The 21609-nt window shown below is 44.5% G+C and overlaps 1 protein-coding gene across 1 annotated transcript in view; it reads right to left on the reverse strand.

The window, feature by feature from the left end:
* Positions 1-21609, reverse strand: part of ARHGEF26 (Rho guanine nucleotide exchange factor 26) — a 39621-nt gene that overhangs the window by 13474 nt on the left and 4538 nt on the right. Inside the window, exons 4-9 of the mRNA XM_031555033.1 lie at positions 17561-17617; positions 14043-14203; positions 3925-4077; positions 3323-3452; positions 2789-2863; positions 1292-1381 (exon numbers count right to left, since the gene is read on the reverse strand). Of these exons, the coding sequence (XP_031410893.1) occupies positions 1292-1381; positions 2789-2863; positions 3323-3452; positions 3925-4077; positions 14043-14203; positions 17561-17617 (666 nt within the window). The remainder of the gene's footprint in view (positions 1-1291; positions 1382-2788; positions 2864-3322; positions 3453-3924; positions 4078-14042; positions 14204-17560; positions 17618-21609) is intronic.

Raw genomic sequence — 21609 nt, forward strand, 5'->3', positions numbered from 1 at the left:
TTCAAGAAGTATTTTGTACGTAGAACAAAACCCCACTAACTGTTGTTATTTCTGCTACAGATTTCACCCTGCTGCAATCTGGATGTTCAAACAATGTTAGGATCCCCTCTTGGACCAACACCATTGGTTGGTGCACCTACTGGCTGAAATCTCCTGGTCCAGCAGTGCTGTCAGTGAGCAGCAGGGCAGGACAAGGGCAGCTCACACACCTGCTCTGCAGCATTAACTCACACCTTGACAGAAATGGGGTGCTGAACTTTACCTCTCATTCTCAGAAAATGCAGTGCTGTGGTGCTAGAACTCAACCAATGAATTGTTTTATTTCAGCTGCAATAGATAAACAGGCGTCCCTTTCTGCTGCTGACCCGACGTGGAGAGCAAGTAACACTTCCTCAAACAGGTATTAAAAAACCCTTGTTGCTGTAACATACGCTAACTCACTGCTAATAGAAGGATGTTTTTTTCCTCAGCTGAAGTCTGAAATCTACGCAAAATTTCAGAGCTGTCCACAGCTCATGGCAGTGCCCATCAGTGTAAGGAAACACATCAGAAGTCATTCACACTCTGCCTCACAATGTGCTCAAGTGAGAAATGCAATTGCTTTGCCATGCAGTACCTCCTCCCAGAAATGTTTCTTTGTCTCAGATCAGTCAATTCACGTATGAGGTACACAGGTTCCATGACATGGCTGCCATTGCAGCAGAGAACTGTGATGCTTCTCATACAAATCAGAAATGATGCTGTGCATTTCTCTGATTTTCTTTATATGAGAGAAAAGAGAGAGAAAGGTAACTCAAAACCTGACAGCCCTCAAGAAAACCAGTGATGAGAAGGACACAGGCAGAGCAAAGCATGGCACCATGCAGTATTTGTGACAAAACCATCCTGCACATCTTTATAAACTACATAAAACAGTGTAAATGTCATATTAGGTACTCCACCAGGGACAGGCTTTCATCCACAGAGGTAGACCAAAGTCTGGGCATACATTCCTCAGTAATCTATGCTACTTTACTCTTAAAAAAAAAAGTTCTTATACTCTATTTCCCTAAAAAGTCTCACCTCAAAGCTTAACAGACTTTGCTAAAGGTGCAGCAGTCCTCAGTTACTCAAGTTTCCAGAGCTTCAGCTACCTTAGAATATGAATTTGTCTTCCCATTAACTGAGAAGTCACATCAGGATTACAGCCTGCCCTAATTTACTTTGTGCTGGTAATGAAGCTACCAAAACTTAACACGCTGTCAAAGCTCCTCCTATGCTAAATGATTTTGGTTCCTTGATTTAATCGTACCTTGATTTTAAATTCCAGCTGGGAGTTAATTGTGTACATCATTTCTGTCCTTTCCATTTTTCGAGCACCTTCATTGCATAAACGCACCAACTGAAAAACAAGACATTTGCTGAGCACATTTCATGTCCTCACAATTTGTAATACCAGCAACTCTTGTTCCTTGATACAACACACTTCTGTGGAAGCATTTACAAAGATCTGACATTTTCACATTCAGTGACGATCACAATGCTTTCAAGATGCGACTGAACGCACCAGAGTGACCTGGTCAGAGCTGAGAGCTGCTTCTGCTCTGGGACCAGACCGGATGACCTCCTGAGGCCCCTCTAACCCACACCATTCCACCATGCTATAATTACTATTTCTTCTTCAGCACAGCCCTCGTGGTACAAAGCTACAGCCAGAAGACCTGACTGAAAAGAGTTATACTCACTGATCTAAATGAGCACCCAGCCCCACAAAACCCATCCTTCCAGCCTGACAATCCGTGCTGCACACTGACATGGCTATCACATGCATGCAACTCCTTCACAGAAGAAAGCCCCAATACAAATACTGCAGTGCCATCTGGTTGGACTCAGGCAAACTGCTCTGGGGGTTGGCAACCCTGCCCACAGCAAGGGCACTGAAACTAGATGATCTTTAAGGTCCTCTTCAACCTTGGCCTTTCTATGATTCTCTGAAACTACCCCAGGATGGTTTCATTGCAGTGACGTTTAGGACACAATCTCAAAGCACACACCATAGCCTTACTGAAGCCTGCACACCAGGGAAAGGCATGCACGCTCACAGGTGCAGTCAGAAGGGCATCAAATCACATTCCCTTTAACTCCATAAATATCACGCAGGATTTCCTTCAGTTAATAAGCCTTTTCTTCTTTTAAAAATCACTTTACAAACCATTTACTGCTCCTATGGAAAAATAATTGTGTTGGCAACAGTACAGTGTTCCTGAGTTTAGGATATTTTTCTAAGTAAGAGGAAGACAATAATTTAGCCAGGAGAAAGGCCATTGTGGACTGATTTTAATTAAGACAATTTAGAGCTTTTATATCCTTCTCTGCTCTCCCTTACACAGGAATATTCAACACCCAAAATAACAGTCTATGATGCGCTATGGCTTCTGAAACTGAGATCCTGCAGGTAAAAAGTAGCCCTGAAATTCTTAATTTTCTTTTTGTACCACAGTGCTCTGCTTGAAAGTCTTCTTATGCCTATCTGTACCTATCTAAAACACGTATACATGTATTTTAAACAGATGAATTGGAATTTCTCACTAATTAAAAAAAATAATAATCAGCTTGCTTAATTTCACATAAAACAAACTGGAATTTGTTATGTAAGTGCTGTCGAAATCTCCAACCAATATTCATGGAAATGGACTTGCACTCTTCTACCTTTGATTCTTGGCAAACAACTGACAGCAGCGGACACCCTTAATGTGCAATAAAAGAAAGAAGGTTTAAGCACAGACTTTTTCTGCACTACAGGACATACCTTGCTCACTTCCTTCAGGGCTTGCTTGCAGTTCTCGTATTTTGGTGAATCTTTAGGAGTTTTCTGACAAATAGTCTGAAAGAAAACATCCATTACTTCAGAGAACTAAGAAGCACAGACTGTAACAAATACAGAAATCTACATACACATTAATGGTAATCAAAGAGCTGAAGTGCCAGCTGTGAACTTACGAATAAATGAGGTAAATGAGAGAACACTATGGACTTACAGATGAATGAAATGACAGTAACTGATTGATTTTAATCCTAACAGTCTGTGTAGCCTCTGTGCCAGGTTATTCCTCCTTGGTTTCAGAATCAATTCTACTACAGAACCTTTTGGACTGGACTTCCAAATATTTAATTTTTGACTGCATAACCAAATAAATGCTGCTGCACTTCATGCTAAGCAGACCTGCCGGTACTCACAGCCCTGCACCTCGAACAAGCAATGGGATCAGCCAGGAATCGAACATAAAGGAGTGCTAACATTAAAAGAACACACAAAGGAAAAAAAGAAAAACAACATTCTCACATCCATCAGCAATGGAAGACGAGTAACTCTCTGCATAGGGAGAATGAGGAAGGAGATCATCGGTAAATTCCTGCAGTCTTCGTGGGACTCAATGCGTGACAACACCTCTTTAAATGCTGGATTTGTGGCTCTGGTGGGAAAAAGGGAGGGGAACTTAAGAGAATATTTTACCCAAGGATTGTGAAAGTTGGCAGATTTCAGAAATGGGGAAATGCAGTTTGAAAACTTTGTATCGTAGCCTTCAGCATTATTTACTTAGATATGCATGACAGAACTGATATTTAGAGAGCTCCTTTTCTCCCACAGGAGAACATGAGTGCAAACAGACTCACAGATAACACAGAAGCAAAGCACAGCTTTGGCAAATCCACAAACTGTACTTATCAGCAGAAAGGTGCTGTGACACACAGCCACTACCAGGACTGCACGATGCAGCCCGGCACGCTTCCACCCTCAGTGACTTCAAAGGCACTTCTGCATGAAGGAACACCAAGCATGTGAGGACATGCTGTGAGCCCCAGGCCTTGCACCAAGAACCACAGCCTTTGCCTCCTACTATAAAGGGAGTAATTTTGCAATCATATTTTAAAATTAGCTCTTACAGCAATTTCTGAAGCGTTCGCTGCTGATAGACTTCATTAGTGCAGTATTTCACATAAGGATCAAATGTTGAAGAAGAATGCTTTTCCACAATATCACTAATATCATCAATGAAGATGTTGTTCTGATGTCTTGCTTCAAGCTCTTTGAAGAACCTGTGAAAAAAGGAAAGGAATCACTCATTTTACAAAAAAAATAGCAGACTTCCTTGCAACATTTTACACTTCAACCGACACAACCCGTGGCTTTTATAACCTAATGACAATTTGAATAGTTTGTGGAAGGGTGAGGTCCTCCCTCCTCCTGGCAGAGCAGCGTGGGAAGCCTTTCACTGATGCCGTCGGGGCGGTGGGTGTCAGCTGGCACAGCTCCCCACAACCACCTCCCAGCTGCTGCCAAAACCACCAAGGCCCACACAGTGTTGTTGGACGGGAATTTCCAGAAACGGGGTTGAAAAAGAAATGGAACAACTTCAAGCACAGCATTAAATCACCATTTCCTCCTGTAATAAGGGAAGTACAGTACCAGAATAAGAAACAGAGAAAGAGGAAACAAACCAAACTCCCCTTCCCTGCTGCTCGTCCTCTATTCCAAGTTGGAGCCCCTTTGACTTCTGAAAGCTTTTCACTCCTTCTTGCCCTTGTAATTTTATCAAAAACCAAATAAATGCCTTCATTTCAGCAATGCTCATTAGAAATATTTTGACCCTTTGGAGTATAAGGGCTCAAATGAATTGGTATTAGAGCCACTGAAGGTCATTAGAGCCATCTGACATCAGTGCAATGCAAAAAAACCATTTAGAAGTTACTGAAAATCCCCCTGGTATTTTTCCTGCCTGCAAGTGTTACAACCAGGCAACCTGCCAGGATAAACCAGTTAACTAAAAAACGGACATGAAGCACAGCAAAGTAACACAAATACTTGAAACACACAGCTTTGTATCAAGCTAAAGCACTGGGAAGTCTCATTTTGTTTTGTTTTGGCCCATTATCCTACTTTCTCATTACTAACCACTGGCTTTTCAAAGCCTGTCACCCTGAGGCACCTCATTTCGGTGCCCCAGTGCTCTGCACAGCTTGTTTTACAGATGTAAGGACTAGAGAGGAGGACAAAGAGCAGCTCATTATGCAGGTGTGTTAACAGAGGGTCACAGAAATGAAGATACTTTGCTGTCTGACTGACGATGGCCACGCTCAGACTGCAGCCACACAGCCAGACGGAGCGCCTCGGGCTTGGTGTGACGGCTCTGACACACCAGCTGCAGCTTTAACCAGCTGATGGCACTTAATGAATACCAGGACACTGCTCACAAATAGATGCAGTACGTCCCTGTCCCCCAGAGTGATGCAGCAGTATCATTCATAGCGTTGCCAATTTTGGAAGATACAGTCCTCCAGACTCCTATTCTCCAACCATCTCATTTCAAAGCATGAGCTATTTCAGACTGTCACTGTGTCACCTACGAGCTCTTGCACAGACAGCAGTGCTGGCACCGCATGCCCAGCTGCAGCGAGCTCTGCCAGCCAGCAGAACCACAGCAGGCAGCTCTGAGCTGCTGGCCACAACTGCAGAGGACCAGAATTCATCTCCACTCCTCTCAGACCCACTGATGGCTGGGAGAACTCCTCAGTGCCCAGCCAGCTCAAGAAAAGAGTCCCTCTCCCTGCTCCATGTTACGGCATGCTGAGCAAGTGTTTGATCGTGCTGTGCTGGAACTGAGGCTCGTAAAGCTTCTCTCCTGCTTCACCAATGACACCAACAGTCACAGCCATTCTAGGAATCAGTAAAAATCCTGCTTAGTAGGAGATACCTTAAAAAAAAAAAGAAAAAGAAAAAAGGAAAAAAGGGACAGAAAAAGCACTCCCACGTCCCATCACCCTCAGAATGCACTGAAAGAAACATTACTGCTGGAAATCACACCCTGGACTCAGAAGTCACCTTCCCAGCAATCACAGTGCAACCAACAAAACAGGCACGTCCCAAATCACTTTTACTTAATATTTTCAGACAGATTCTGTCGTGAGGATCAGTACTGACTGACTCAGTGCCAATTTAACCAGCTACAAATGAGCTGCACTCTGCCCTGTGACTGTTTTTCTTAGTAGCAGGAGGACCTAATAAAGCATTTATTTCCAGAGCTTTCCTGCTTAATTAGTTCCACCAAAGTGAAAGTCAAACAGCATCCTAACAGAGAAACTGATTTCCTCTGCCCTGCCCTGTGCTGCTTCAGAGAAACGTCCCATCCAAAATACCCTGAAACTCTTCCTCTCCTAAAGGCTGCGTGCCAGACTCAGCAATACAGATGTCATTAATTTCCTGTTTGTTCCCTCTTCCAGCTTGGGAAGGAGAAACACTGCAGTACACAGCAGCACCAGGGCTGTCCCAGCCCTATTGCAAGTTTCCCCTTGCAGTTTTGGAGCTTTGTGTTAAGGTTCTTCCCTCTAAGCACATCATTAGTAACCCATCCATCATCATGTGGAACAACATGCCAGGATTTGCTCAGGCAGTTTTCTTAAGCTAATTCTGCCTCTTAGCTGGCACTGCTTTGATCTCTACCTGACACACACAGCTTCCTGCAAAGCCTGGGCCAAGCCAGGTGAGCACAGCAATGTCAGCACAACGTGTTTATGCTGCAGGACCCAGCAATGCCTCCCTTAGCAGCACCAACTCCCATCGACCCCAGCACAAGTGCTACTTAAAGGGATGCAATTAACAGATTTATCAAGTAAAGGTGCTAACATTAATTATTTTGCTCAGTCTTTCTTTTCTATGTTTGCTCTCTCTTCATCCCTAAACAAAGATAATAAGCAAGTTGGACTTACATTTTTACCAGTGCTGTCTTATTACCCAGTTATGTCAAAATTAGGCTGCACTGGATTAAAACTGTCATTGGCCATGAGCTTCTAACCAGACAGGCCATAGAAGTGTTAGAAAACCAATTATGTCAAAATACTATCCAGGAGTCAAAGCATCCCCCACCATCAAGCCCACTCTGCACAAGGAAACGAACTGTGATCTGCCCTGTCGATTATTCACTTCAAGTTACTATTATTGGTTAATTTTATGAAGTTATAACAACCTGTATTTCTGGCACAGGGATTAAAAAGCACATTTAGCTTCACAATGCTTTTGGTGCTGACCAACCCTACAACTCTGTGGTTCTGTGATCTTTTTGTGAAGCTTACTGCCCACAGCAGTGAAGCTGTTCCCATCTAACACCCTTGATTTGCTACACACCCAAATGAGTGAGCACATCAAGCTAAGGCCTGAGAGCACAGAGGAGAGGGACCAGGAACCAGGCTGCCCTGCAGCAAGCAGTGCGATGGGGGAAAGCCTGCGGTGCTGCACAGCCCCGTATTGGTGATGTTACCCACCTGCTAGGAAAGCTTTGTCTCAGGGATTCACAGACCTGCACAGACTGTATAGCTTTAAAATCTCATCTTAAAATAGTACACTGACCCATTGATACAGGGAGAGGAGCCAAAGGAACACACATACCTCCTCCTGCTCTGACAAGTGTGCTAAACACAACCATTTCCAGGCAACGTACAATGTGGAGCCTCGCCGCAAGGAAAGCACAGATTAAAAAGTCTGAATAACTGCTTGTATGGGAACTGCTGAGTCCTGGCCCGAACCACTGATTGATCATCTGGAAAAAGGACCCAGTCAGCCCTGGGAGCTCAGGTAAAGGCAATTCAGCTGTGGGACCAGAAGGGGAGGAGCCTGGCTGCCCCTTTCTTAGACCCCATTGAAGGGCTGACTGCCACTGGGGAAGGATCTCTTTGTGGAGATCCATCCTCTGTGGAGTTTTCCCCTGTGATCTTAGAATCTTTTGATATGGGTGAGCAATCTTCTTCCCTTCCCTCATAGCACTTTCCTATCATGCTGGTCCTTCCATCATCACACCTTTGTTGTAATGCCTTTCCCACTGTACTGATCTAATTGCTGTGCTGCTGAACATCCGTGAGCTTTACTATCAAAAATATGCAGATGAATCCAGTTTTCCTCTTTTACACTTCCTGCAGTAACAATAAAGCTGAGAAGCGGTGCAAGGGCTGTAACCAGAACAAACCAGCACCCAGGCAGAGGGTCCGTGCAGGTCAGAGCTTCAGCTAACGGCACCATAGGAGTCCCTGCACAGCCCCTCCTGCTAAGCAGCTGCTGGCTCCAGCTGCACAGCCTTAAGCTGCAAGTGCCACTGCTCTGCACAGCAACTGTCCTCAAACACAAACACATACTTAAGTCCCTGCACAGCTCAGGCCGCAGGAGAAGAGCCAGAGGTTGCAGGAATTCAGCTCGGAACGCTGCTGCTGGCAGCTCTCTGTTAAACTGAGAATACATTCATACAACGTAGCAACGGGTTGCAGCACAAATAAGTATTACAGCAGATGGGAGCTTTATGGCACAGCTCTGGTGATGCCAGCAGCTGCAGCAAACACAAACCACCACCAAATGGAAACCCCAGCACCGACCGTGCCGGTCCTGAAGCACAACCATGGCTGGAGGACCGCTGGCTGTGCTCGGTCACAGGGCCATCACCTGCAGCATGCTTTAAATCCCAGCTCCAATCAGTATTCCAGCTCACAATAAGGTATTTCTATTTCATGCCAAAACTGTCCTAACTCACTGGCAGAGGGAAGATTTGGGGTTTGGATGTTTCTTTTTTTCTTTCAATGAAAAGCAGCTGGGGTTTATGTTAAAAACAATCATGCACAGAGTCTTAGGAATAAAGATTCTTATGCTGAGAGCCACAGCTGGAAAAAAAATGAATTGTTGTAATTTTATATATATACATGTATGTAAGTATATGTGCGTGTGCAAACATTTCTAACCACCTAAAAAAGCATTCTCTCTCAAATTCTGTTCACCAACCAACCTAAGAAAACTGTAACTCCGTTCAGAATCGTAACTCAGAAACATGATTCCCTGAACAGAGAAGTCCTACCTCCAGTCCCACCTCAAACAAGGAAGCTAACTTCTCAAAGAAGAATCACCAGCTCAGGAATCCGAGTTCCATATTCTTCAAGTTATTCCAGTGCTGCACATCAACTGCAGACAAACATGGTCAGGTCGGCCCAGGGAGTTTTCTCAGCTGCTGAAAGAACTCTCCAAACAAATAATCCCTTAACATCAGAGCTGAAGAGTTCAGCAATTAGTGCTGATGTCCGAACAAACCAAAGGAGGAAAGCTGATGAAACACCAAAATAAACTCACTGCCCCAAGTCTGATATGAATGCCTGAACGTATTCTGTCAGCACCTAAAATTCAGAGAAAAAAGTGGTATTTGGACTCACAGCTCTTCAGCGCACTCTCTGGGCTCCCTGGAGCCTCCTGACAATCAAAAGTCCCATCAGCAATAAAACAAAAAAAAGGCACAAAGAGTAAACTCAGCAGTGCTCCACACGTTGAGGACCAGAGCCTCACACTGAGCCCAGGGATCAGCAGCACCAGCTGTGGGTCAGTGCCTGCACCCCCCTGCACACGGGTACCTCGCAGCACTCAGAGCTGTGGGAGGGTTTTCATTCCTCGTTTGCCTTTCTCTGTCCACTGAACACAGCGCTACCACTCAGGCTTACTGGAAAGGGAGACATTTATCCACCTCAATGCCTCCAGTATGAGCAGCCTTCCTTACAGGAGCAGAAAACTGCTCCCCAAACACACTGCAGCATCACTGAGCCACCTGGGAACCATGCTCAGTGTACCAGCTTCCTTCACAGCAACAACTGTGATAAATCCAGCACTGAGACTGCCAGGCCACGTGGGAGCAGACAATGGTACTGACTGTTACACCACTGGTACTGGGAAATCCAAGCAGTCAGCTGCAGCCTGTGAACAGATCACTTTCATTACAGCTCACCTGAATCACCTGGGGTCTTCTCACGGTCCTTCAATTGTTGCTGTTATTATTATTATTATTATTATTGTTGTACTTGGCTATTTTTTTTTGCCCTTGACCTCTCAAATAAATTAAGCAACAAAACTCTGCCTTCTCTAAAAGTAGTGCTTCTAATGGCTGTTAACTGACCCAGTGCAGACATGTCTTCAACGAACACTGACAGCAAGTTATTCCACGGAGAAAGATTAAGGTTTGCCATACATAAGGATACTGGAAAAAGATGAAGCATCAATCTAATTTATAGAAGAAGCAATTATAAAAAGCTTATCTGGATCCAAGGATACATTCACACAGCAGAATTTAATTTAGGTACTCAGATAAGATGCTGAGCTATCTCACAACGCACACAGTTTTCTCTACTGAAGTCAACACGCAGTCGGAATCCGTCCTGGTGAGCTCTCTGTGCCTCTCTCTGCTAATGCCCACCTCTGCATACCCATAAGCCTTTTGCTGCCCTTACGGTAGAGAGAAACGCACCAAAGCTCTCCAGCTGCTGTAAAGCTGTGGGTTTGACCTTCAGAGCAACTGTTGCTCAAGACGTTTCCCTCACTGCTCCCTGCAGCTCCTCTTTCCCAGGAGCCCCTTCCTGGGATCCTGACCTCCCAGCACCGTGCACTGAGGCTGGATGGAGTTCTGCCTGCTAAGGCGACTGCACAGCACTCTCACACTACACAAGCTTTTAGTTCCAAACAAGCTGAGCCACGGCACGCCCAGCAGGTTACATCTCAGCAGAACAGCTCTCGCTGACCTGGATGCAACTCGTGTGCTTTTGTGCCCTACCAGCCAGGAGCAATCACATTACATATACAGCAAATACACCACTAAGGAGTTAGGATGTTTTAACAAACACACCAAGTATGCTGCATGCACAGTTCAGACCAACTCTTCTTTGTTAGCAGCACCCCAGTGACCTCCCAAAAGCAGAGACCATCTTTACTGTCTGCATTCATCTTCCAACAAAGGCAGTGTTGTTCAGTTACAACAGCCTCGTCATGCGCAGGGCCTCCTGGCATTCTGGAGAGCTCCACTAAGTCTGTTCCAAGTCAAAGTTTCTACATATAACTGCTAAGCAATTCTGACTGAAGATACCACTTCTAGCCATCCACACTCTTCAGCTTCACTAAACTTTTGTCCGAGCAAGCCAAAGCACTGGGAACTGCACCCATGCACTCACATTTCTTTTGTCTTTTTTAGAGAACTAAAGGCAGCTTAAACCAGAGCACATCTGGTGGCACAGATGCCTGATTTTGTTACATTTTTCCAACAAAAGGATGGGTTCTGCTCCTGCGGAAGACCTTGGAAACAGAGTGGAGGTACTGAGAAAGAGCTTCTTAAAGCCCCTTTGCATTACTTACACCAGCGAGGTTGCAGAAAGTGAGCACATTTTGTTATAGTTTAACAGTGTTGCATAACTCAGGAAACAAAATATGCTTTCATTTAAGTTTAAGAAGGGTTATGAATTCTGATTTCACTCCAAGTAGTACTAAATCAAGCTCTTAAGCCATTACACTTTCCAGACCAAAAAGAATAAGACTATAATTTTAGGGCAGCGTGGGGTTTTCCATTCTTTTTTCCCCTCTGAGGACTACAAACCAAAAGGGTTTTAAAGAATTCCCATACATACACTGCTATCCCCACCTCTGCTTCAAACATTTTAACTGAGAAATTCAGAAGCGGATTGATTTAATGGTTTTGAAAACTCAGTCACTGAGAACAGGAAAAACAATCATAGCTCAGCTGTACTGCTATGTTCCACTGCTTCTTACAGAACCAATTCAAGGCAGCAACAAAGTCTCCAGGCTCGTTAGCCTTTCAGTTCTTTTAAGCTACCTAAAAAAGACAGCAGGTACCCCCAAACAGATGATGTTTCTGCAAACCCTAGCAAAAAATCAGCACATGATACTCCACTTTTACTCACGTTGCAGACGAGCAGAAGCCTTTAAAAGTACCACTCCTAGAAAATAAGGGCTTGGATAACCTGCACCTCTGACAACAGTGCTGCCAAACTGCTCTCCTCCCTGCAGTGGCTGTGGGATCCAGTAACAGCCAGCTTCCATCAACAGATCTCAAGTGTAGGAAAAGGAGATGAGCAAAAAGCAACGGGAGATGCTGGAACACAACTGAGTTAAGCTCAAACACATGCCTATCACACGGCTCCTACCACAGGTTTCTACTTGCCACAACAGGTGAGACCCTCTAACATATATGCTCCGTGGGATAAAACCCCATTACTGCATACATTTAGAAGACATGAATTCAAATTTCTGCAGAACCGATTTAAAATTCCACAGCACGTGTGGCTTTGGAGAAATGGGAGCCAAGAAAGGATGTCACCAGGGCTTGGAACATGGAACTTGAGAAGTTCTACAAAGGGAAATGAAGGCTTGGTGAAAAAGAATTCATAAAAACATGATTTTTGCAAGAGGGAACCAAAGGGGACAAAAGAAAAGGGACTAAAAGACAAATGAATTGTAGAAAAGGCTGATTCCAGAAGCACTCCTGCCTGGCAGAGCCCCCCAACCACTGCCCACATCAGAAATGAGGCAAATATTCTGTGTTCCACAAGGAAGGCAAGGGGCACTAACAGTGTAGGAGATCAAACAACATTTTATCCTTCAGCTTCAGTTCAAACTGGAAACGAGGTGCCAGAAAAGAAGCAGACACACTTCTATTTTTTAGTTACGTAAGTGATAGTAATTCAACTTCTGGTGCTGCTACTGATCACACTGAAGCAACAAACAAGTTACCATTAAGCAAAACCTCATGAAATACATTTTTGAAGAAGAATTTGCAGTATTCATAACTCTGAACTACACTCTGAGTGCACATGTATGCGCACAGGCAATATTAACGATTCTGACAGTAATTATCAGCAATAATAAAACAGGCTTCACACTATTTGCACCACTGAAGACCTGCCAGCACTTCCTCCTCGTCAGGCTCTATGCAGACTGTATCCATCCTCTCCATCGCTGACTTTGTAGGGAAGAAATTTAAAAATGAACTTAAAAAAGAGAAGAAAAAAGCAGAGCAGATCTGAGCAGCCTCTGCTGCCATGTGCTGTGGATGCACAGTGCTGCTCCCAGTGCCTGTGCTATTTACATAGGAGATAGCAGAGCTGCACAGCGTGCTGCACATTGAGTACCAAGCAGAAAGTAAACAGATTTGACTCACTTAGGACAACACTGGCAAGAGTCAGCTCCTGAGGGCAAGTATTAAACTCCTGCTTAACTCTGAACTGTTTAATAGGGGCAAGGTAAGTTTAATTTGATAGACTGCACAACTAAATATGACTGCTCAGTGTATCAAGAGCCAGCTTAAGAACCACCCAGAAGCCAACGATGCTTATTCCTACTGAAATACACAACATTCTTCCTGCCTCTACCCTTTTTTAGATACATTAATACCAAAGTCTATTCCACAAAACATGAGTTCAAACATAGGAACAAAGTGAGACTGACAAATTGCTGTGCACGTTCACCACTATTTTTTCTATCTCCATATTTGCATGAAAGTTCAGGAAGAGATGTTTAGCACTTCAACATCACCTGAGATTCAAGTAGGAAACTCAGTTTTATGTCATGAAAATATAACTGGACATCTCTAGCTCAGACAACCTGCAAGCTCTCCTTGCTAAACCAGTACAGCCAGAAAAGAAAGCAGGTGTTAAGTTTTAAGAACAGAGAATTCCAGCAAGAAAAGATTTGATTTTTCCAAATGAGAGCAAGCTGCCTCTCAGGACAAGAGGGGTAGGAAAGGCACAGCCTGCAAATACTACCACATATCATGAGCAGTACTGATCAAAGCTCTCCTACCCAAGGGGCTGCCTGGCAGATACAGCAGGAAAATACAATCCAAACCAACAGAGCCTTGGTTGTATCACAAATGCAGAAATCTGTGCTTGGTAAAATCAAAACCGTAGCTTTTGCTTTATGCTAAGGCAAATCCTTAGCACTGCAGACATCCTGATGCAGAGAAAACCAAAGTCCATTCTAACTCAATTACTTTTTTTTACAACAGGTGCAACATTTGACTGCACATTCTTACATCCCAGGCCCAAACTTTCCACAAAAGCTTTACCTTGTGGCTGTTGCTCCATTTTGTGGCAACAGTGAAAACACTATTTCATATGCTACGTTTCATTTCTTGCTTGAATGACATTTTGATTATAGGTAGTCTCCCGCAGGTACAATCAAAAAAGAGTTCTTGCATTTGTACACTTACTTTTTACTTGCTTCATAAACATCAGTAATATTGGAGAAAAGGTGGTGGCTCTCCGTTTTGGTCATTGTGAGGCTCAGCTCCCGGGAATTTTTGAACATCCGGATCAGAATCTCCAAGCTCAGCAAGTAAGAATGCTCAGAAGATATCACTTCAAATATGGCCTGTGAAGTGGAGGGGTGAAAGAGAAGGGTTACTTCTGATGAGGCTGGGTCCCTTCTGTTTGTGGAAGGAAGCAAAGAGAAAATGGTGACACGAGTTTTCATTTCCACGAGATCTGTATCATTTACCCTTGGAAATGAGTGATTTCACACTGGGACAAAAAGCTGTATTTAGACTTTTAAAAACAACTGCAAATGGTGTTTGAAGACAAAAATGCAACACCAACGGTGATCACTCCCCGTTCATACTCAGAAGAGGCTTTTCTGTTTGTCTGTTTGCAATTTAAAGACACATGCCTGTCTCTGTGGTCTGACTGGAAACTTACCATCAGTAACTCAAATGTTCACCAGCCAGACTCGGCCGCTGCCTTCTTTAAAGAGAAACTGGTAAGTTACTTGCTTAGAAGCATTCCTAGCTAACAACTCTGATTACCCAAGAATCTGCAGAAAGCAAAACCATTTGCAAAATGCAGGGTTTAGACACGTACCAACACTGATACCTCGGCCACTTTCAAAGCACCCACTGAGGAGCTGGGACGCCTGCAGCAGGGCCAAGCCCAGGGCTGGGCAGGCAGGAATGTGGCAGCCTGTCCCCTCTGCCATCGCTTCCAGACCCCAGGCACTGGGATCACACAGCAGCCTCCAGTGCCCGCTGCCATCCCACTGCTCAGAGCACACAGCCTCGTACCCTTCCCCGCTGGCTGCACTCACAGCACACCTCCCAGCAGACTCTTGGACTTTGAAATCCTCATTCCACTGGACACGTCCATCTCTGACAGGGAAACTATCCAGCTTTTGGACATCTTTTACCCCTCCAGGCTTTACTGGCTGTAAGTCCACTACCATTTTTATACACATATGCACCGTGGAAAAATCATGAAAACATTTTCAAGAACACTTCTTTCACAAGCTTCACCAAATGGCATTTGTCACCAGTGTGACCCCCGAGCAAAGCTAACAAGGGACAATACTATCAGCAGAGCCAACGCAATTTTGTGTTATAACTGGTGTTCATACTTGCATGTATCACTTCATTAGTTACTTGCAATTAACTTTTCCAAGCATCCTAAGTGACAGGAGAGAGCCCAACTTTAAATGCAATACCACAAACCTGAGTATTTAGAAAGGATGATGATCATGGTTCCATAAACAGAAAGAGAGACAGAAAGAGAGAAAGAGAAAGGGCCTGTGAGTGACAGACTACAGAAGGTGCTCATGTAGGTGGTCTGATGCTCTAGAGAGGCTCTGTCTGTAAGATATAAAACCAAGAGAGACTACAAGCATGCTGAATAATCCCAGCCTGCAGCTGACACAAACAACGCTGGGAAAGAACAAAACTAAAAATTTCCTTTGGGGACATTCTCTCCTAAGAGTTCAAGTCTAGAGAATTCTGCTGGTTACTGAGGTAAGCTTCTGATCACATACAGTTTCTCCTGGATAACGTGAGATTCAGTGTTCCCACATTGTACCTTCAAAGCGCTTCCTACCCTTCTAAAAAGCCTTCTTCAGAAGAAGCAGCTGTTTTACCTCGAGCCCTTAAGGCTGATCAGGTTGGGCTCAAGCCATTAAGATTCATCAGCTTCACAGAAAACCTACGGAGACAATGCCCACACAAGGAAGGAAGCCCAGCCAACACGTGGCTCAGCAGCATCACTCCATCCTCCTGCCTACCTCAACGGCTGCTGGAACACAGGCAGAGATGCAGCAGCAGGGAGGTAGCAGCTACAGCACCCACGTTATTCATGAGAGCAAACACTGCTGTGCAAGAATATATGCAAAGGTGATGCTTAATGTGAAATTGCCCACCAAGCACCCAGGAGAACAGAGGTGTACTCCCACCCTGGCAGCAGATGTACCAGCTAGCAGGGCTGACCACAGGCAGAAAGGAGCCTGAGAAGGGCAGCAGGGCCTTTGCCCACCATCACATTTCCAATCTTCACTCTCTCAAACAAAAAAATATGGTTTTCTGCAGTGACAATGTATAACGATGGCAAAAATAATGTAACCAGACTCAAAAAAGAAACAATAATTGATAAAAGATAATTTTAAAGAAATAACATGACTTGACAGTACAACTACATCGTAAAAATATTGCTTAGTTTCACTCTGAAAAGATAGGCCTCTAATATTCGAATAAAAACCCTCAAGCTGAAACTATTTTGGTGACATTTTAAGACTTTGTATTTAAAAGACAGCGGAAGAACTTGTTGTCTTTGAGGGGATGCAAATATGGCTTCAGGACATACAGACCACAGGCTCCTGAGGACCAAAATAAAGGCCCTGTGACTCAGAGCTTCTGAGCAGGAGGGGACAGAAGAGCAGAACACACAGCCTCAACTGCTCACAGCCCAAAAAAGCAAAAGAAGATAGCCAAGGAAACACAGGATTATTAAAAACAAACAAAATCCCTATGGTCTACATGATGCATATGCCAGAGGAGACGTTTCAGAATCTGTATACGAACACCACAGCTCAGGTCACTGCTGTCCCAGGGCGTCAGGCTTGCTGCACACACCTGTGAGCACCATGGGAAGCCCCGCTCAGATCTCAGCCCACTATGCTCACCAAGGTATGTCCTGAAGTGAAATGGAGATTTTGGAGCAAATGACCACAGCAGGTAATTCTGCAGTGCTGCTATTCCAAAACCAAGACAACAACAAAAATCCACCCCAAAACAAACCGAAAGACAGAACATCACTTTTTTTTTCTTTTTTTGTTTTCTGTTGAAGGACATACCTCAAGAGCTGCAGGGATATAATAGCTGGCTAGGTCAGGCTATTCTTTTCAACACCTCTCATTCTTTTTGACATAGCCCCTGTAAGTAAGGAGAGAGGGGAAAGCAGATAAAGAGAACAGAAAGAGCAAAAAAAGGAGAGAGACAGAGGGACAGAGATAGAAAGGGACAGAGAGAAAAGAGAATTGCATCAGTGACTGCTGCTGCTTCCTGTACTGCTGACAGCATGGATGCTCCCAGTTTATTTCAGTGCAAAAGGAAAGGCATTAGGAAGGCTGGGGCACAGAGATCCATTCAGAATGGTTCACCAGGTGAGTTACAGCTGAAGGGCAATGCAAGAAGTTGCCCTGTTTGTGCTGCCTCCCACCTCTGTGAACACGAGGTTGATGTTACACGTCCGCTGCTCCCAGTGAGCAGCACCAAGCAGGTGCCCTGCTGCAGGGAGCACACTGCATGCATCACAGCTCTGAGCAGGGGAGAGAGCAGGGGAGAGAGCAGGCCTCCCCCAGGGCAGGGAGCAGCGTGCTGGGCTCCTCTCCTTTGGAACCAACACAGAGCATTAAACCACACATGCAGTGCAGCCCTGAGTTATCAGCATAAAAGAACATTCTTCTTTAAGGGAGTACCTCTTGTCTCTTTCTTTCTTCCTGGCTGATTGCTTCTGATAATCCATTCTTTTTCACCTAAAAAAAACCAACAAAACAATTAATTCATTAACGTATTTTGTAGAAAAATGTGGTTTCAAGACAACAAGAATCAAACATGCAGAATTATTTGAACACTGCACTAAGAAACAATTTAAGTACTGCACTAAAAATTCATACATATTTTATTCTACTTGAGATAAACAACAATATCTATACAAACAAAAGTATAAAAGACAATGTATAATATTTGATATTTCCAAACAATAAAAAGAAGTAATTAAAAACCAGCAGAGCACTCCCATGGTAGGACTCCAGCACAACTCTCTCTCTCACACACACACACACTGAGGCACGAGAACTCTTTTCTCCTCTCAAGTACATGTGTCAGTCAGGACACCTAACATCACAAGGTGCATTTTCTGCACTGGCCTGAAACACATTAGTATCTTAATTTGTGAAACACACCTTAAGGTCTTTTTAGGTAGAGTTGGTCAAAAATTCTTCTGGAGGAATCTTCTCCTTAAAAAGACCTGCAAAGTCCTGAGTAAGTGCCTCATGATGCTACCATCCCCAGCCCTATGATGTCTAACTTCTTTAGTGAGAAGTATTTCTCTCTCTCCACGTCCTGCACCCAGACCAGCCGTGCAGAGCCGGCCCCGTCGCACAGCTGGGAGCCACACACTCCACTACCAAACCCACACCACGCTTCTCAAGTTGATTCTTTCTCAGTGTGAACCAGTGCCAGGACAACACTGACCAACCCAGGAGGCCGCAGTACAAGAGGGGCTGGCTCTGTGCACTTCCTAGGTGACCCCAAGCAGCAGGGCACAGGCACCGTGCTCTGCAGAGCTTTGTCTGGACAGGACCTCAGCTGCTCCCGAGACGCTCAGCTGGTGCACCTCCATCCTCCCACTTTCCATCAGGTTTCTCCAAAAGCTCCTATCGGACCAGCAGCAGCAGCTTGTTCTTCTCCACTTGCTCCTTGGAATTTTAAAGGCTGCATCATCTCACTTGCTCTCCTGCACAGCACCCTCACAAAGCCGGGCTCACCAGCGAGGATGGCAGCACGGTAATGGTACTTCATTTGCAGCAGATTGCTTGGCATTTCATATTGACAAAGAAAACAGAAATACTCCATTTGTGTATTTGTATTTGTAACTGCTCTTCTGAATACCTCACCATAAGCACACACTTCAAGCACACGTAAGAACCAGTTAGCTGCCTTCCCACTGAAGTATCTCTCCATCAACAACCGGAAAGCTTGGTAGTGCTCACTAGGAAATGAAGTGACCATTTTTTGGATGTCATGAAGGGCTTTTCTAAAAATATGCTGACACAGGAAATACCTATGAAGAGATCCAAGAGATTACAATGCTTCCTGTTAATACAGCAACTGTAAATTTCCAGCGAGGACAATGCAGCAACTGCTACCCTCACGTTCCAGAAACATAAGCTGTGTTTTGTGACTGTTGTGGCAAACGTGGGTTTGCACATGCCAAAGAGCACATATAAATCAGCTGTTGAAGCAAATAGCTCAAGCTCCTGATTAATCAGTGTTCAATCCTCCAAAAAGAGGTGCAAATACAGAGACCAATTTCATCACGCTCTGTGGAAAAAATACCACTCTTATTTTTGAGGTGCCCAAAATGTTTTAGCTTTAAGACTCTAAAAACCACTTTTGTGGTGCTATGTCATCCACAAGGACTCAATACAGGCTAAGAAGGCAGTAACAAGAAACCCACAAGGGGCACCACAACGGCCAGCACCGCTGTGCCCCCGCAGGACCGCACAGCTTCCTGCCCACAGCCCAGCTGTGATGGAGCCCACCTGACAGCAGGAGGAGGAACGGAGGAGAATGAGGGGTTAATCCCACACTTAGGTACAGACACTCCTCTAAAGAAATAGCTACACAGGGGAAAGAAGAACTCAGATGAAATATTTCATTGACAAATGGTAGCTACACCATAAACCAAAATGAACACAAGCCTTCAGATTCTGAAAGGGGAGCTAATGCAGAGATCAGCCCTGAGGCAGGCAGCTGTTGCCTGACACCAAAGGGAAGAGGCACCATGGAAGGTCACAGGGAGGGTGGCTCAGAGAAGCAACTTGTTAATGAACAAGAGAGGAAAATCACAACGGTGCTTGTCCCACAGCAGTCTAAAAAGAAGAGAAAACAAGATGACAAGGTGGATACAGACAGGAATTAGGGCAGCACTGACCGCAGTAACACAAAGCAAACGTGCTCTGTGCTCTCCAGGCTCAGAGCACCTGGAAAGGCAGGCACTGCAGTTCCCAGCCTACCGGGAGATGCAGTCAGACTCAAGTGCAGGCGGCCCATGGAGGTGGGGGCTGTTTGGATCCCCCTGGGCAGTGCACTCCAGCAGAGCCACCTCAGGCTTTGCCCTCCTGCCTGCTGGGTCCTGCAGCTCCTCGCACACCCAGCACCACGTTGGTGCCATCCATCACAGCTGAGCGCGTGTTGGCAGTCGTACATTTCACACGATGCACCAGACAGTACCACTGCATATGATTGCTGTGAGTTCTTAAAAAAAATGTTTTAAGATGCTTTCGGAATGTATTGTTTATTCTCTTCAAATTAAAACTTTACCAGAGGAAGGCTGGAAAGAACAGGGAGCAGATAAGCTGGCTCAAAGTGCCGCAGGAACCTAAAGAGGAAGAGGGCTCAAAGGAGTTTGAAAGGAGCTGCATTTAAATACTATCCCACCTCGGGGACTTCAAAAGCTCTTTGAAAAGTCTCTTACTTCCACGTATGTGTATATGCTGCAAGAAGACAGAAGCACCTTTTTATTACAGTCTGAAGGCTTCAACAACTCAATACGTGAAGGTTTCACCTCCAAAAGCAAACCAACATCAGCTGGCAGGGCTGCGTGGCCACGGACATCCCGCAGAGGTGATGGATTTGCTCTGAGGTCCTTCCCCTCATCTCCCAGCACAGTCACTGCTAACAAGGACCAGACACCTCCTACACTCTGCCTTTCCTAACGCACGCTGAAACCCAATGCTTCAGCATTTCCCAGCTGACTCCCTGCTACAACTCAGCACTTACTCTTTTTAATACAAAATGACAACACGTACTTTTTCCCGAGAGCTGTAAACAGAGACACTGTGAGACTCACAGGTTCCCACCCTTGATTTTCACAGAGCACCTCTTCCCATTTACTTCCCACTGCAAGCCTTGTAAATCAGGTACAGACACGGAACAAGTCTGCCGTGTTAGAAATGGTGAGGAACGAGTTTGGTTTATGTAACTGTAAGCACAGCACACCACTGGCTCTCACTGAGACAATTCTACTTCAGTCTCAAGACAAATTAGCATTTTTGCAATCATTATTACTGAGTATCATTCCTTCTGAAATACCTCAGCTGTCGAGCACTTAACTGCTAGTTTGCCTAGAAGGCAAAAGAAAACCAATTTGTCCTCATTAGAAACAATGTTTTTGCAGTATTAAGCAAAATGAACTACATTTTAAGTACTCAATCTGTTGAAAGAAAATTCAAAGCAGATCTTTCTTAAAACCATACTGTCTTGGCTTCTTTATAATTAATGACTCAGAGAGGTATTCATATTTCAGTACCTTGAACCACAAGGTCACCAGCACCTGTAAGACAGCTCTTCTAAAAAGACACTCTAATAGACTGAGAAAATCTTACTCAGCACGAATAGTTATTAAACACAGCTAGTAGTCCCAACAGTCAAATATTCTCTGTCATGATAATAATCCTTCCTTATGATAATAATCCTTCCTTATGTCATACATAAAGATGAGGTTCTAAAAGTTAGAAAAAGAAAAGTGACAATTTTATGGATAACCCCCAGAAGTCGCAGAAAAATCAAAAGATAGAAAGTAACAACAGAAACACCAGTATTTTGTTCTTTGGTCTCAGAATTATGCATACTGGGACAGCTACAGGGATCACTGACTTTCCAGCTTATCAGCAGGGAAAAGACCAATAACTGATCAGGACCTTCAAGTTCTTTTCACAAAATGAATAACAAAGGTTAGTTT

This window comes from Meleagris gallopavo, chromosome 11 (assembly GCF_000146605.3).
Source record: "Meleagris gallopavo isolate NT-WF06-2002-E0010 breed Aviagen turkey brand Nicholas breeding stock chromosome 11, Turkey_5.1, whole genome shotgun sequence".
Lineage (NCBI taxonomy): Eukaryota > Metazoa > Chordata > Aves > Galliformes > Phasianidae > Meleagris > Meleagris gallopavo.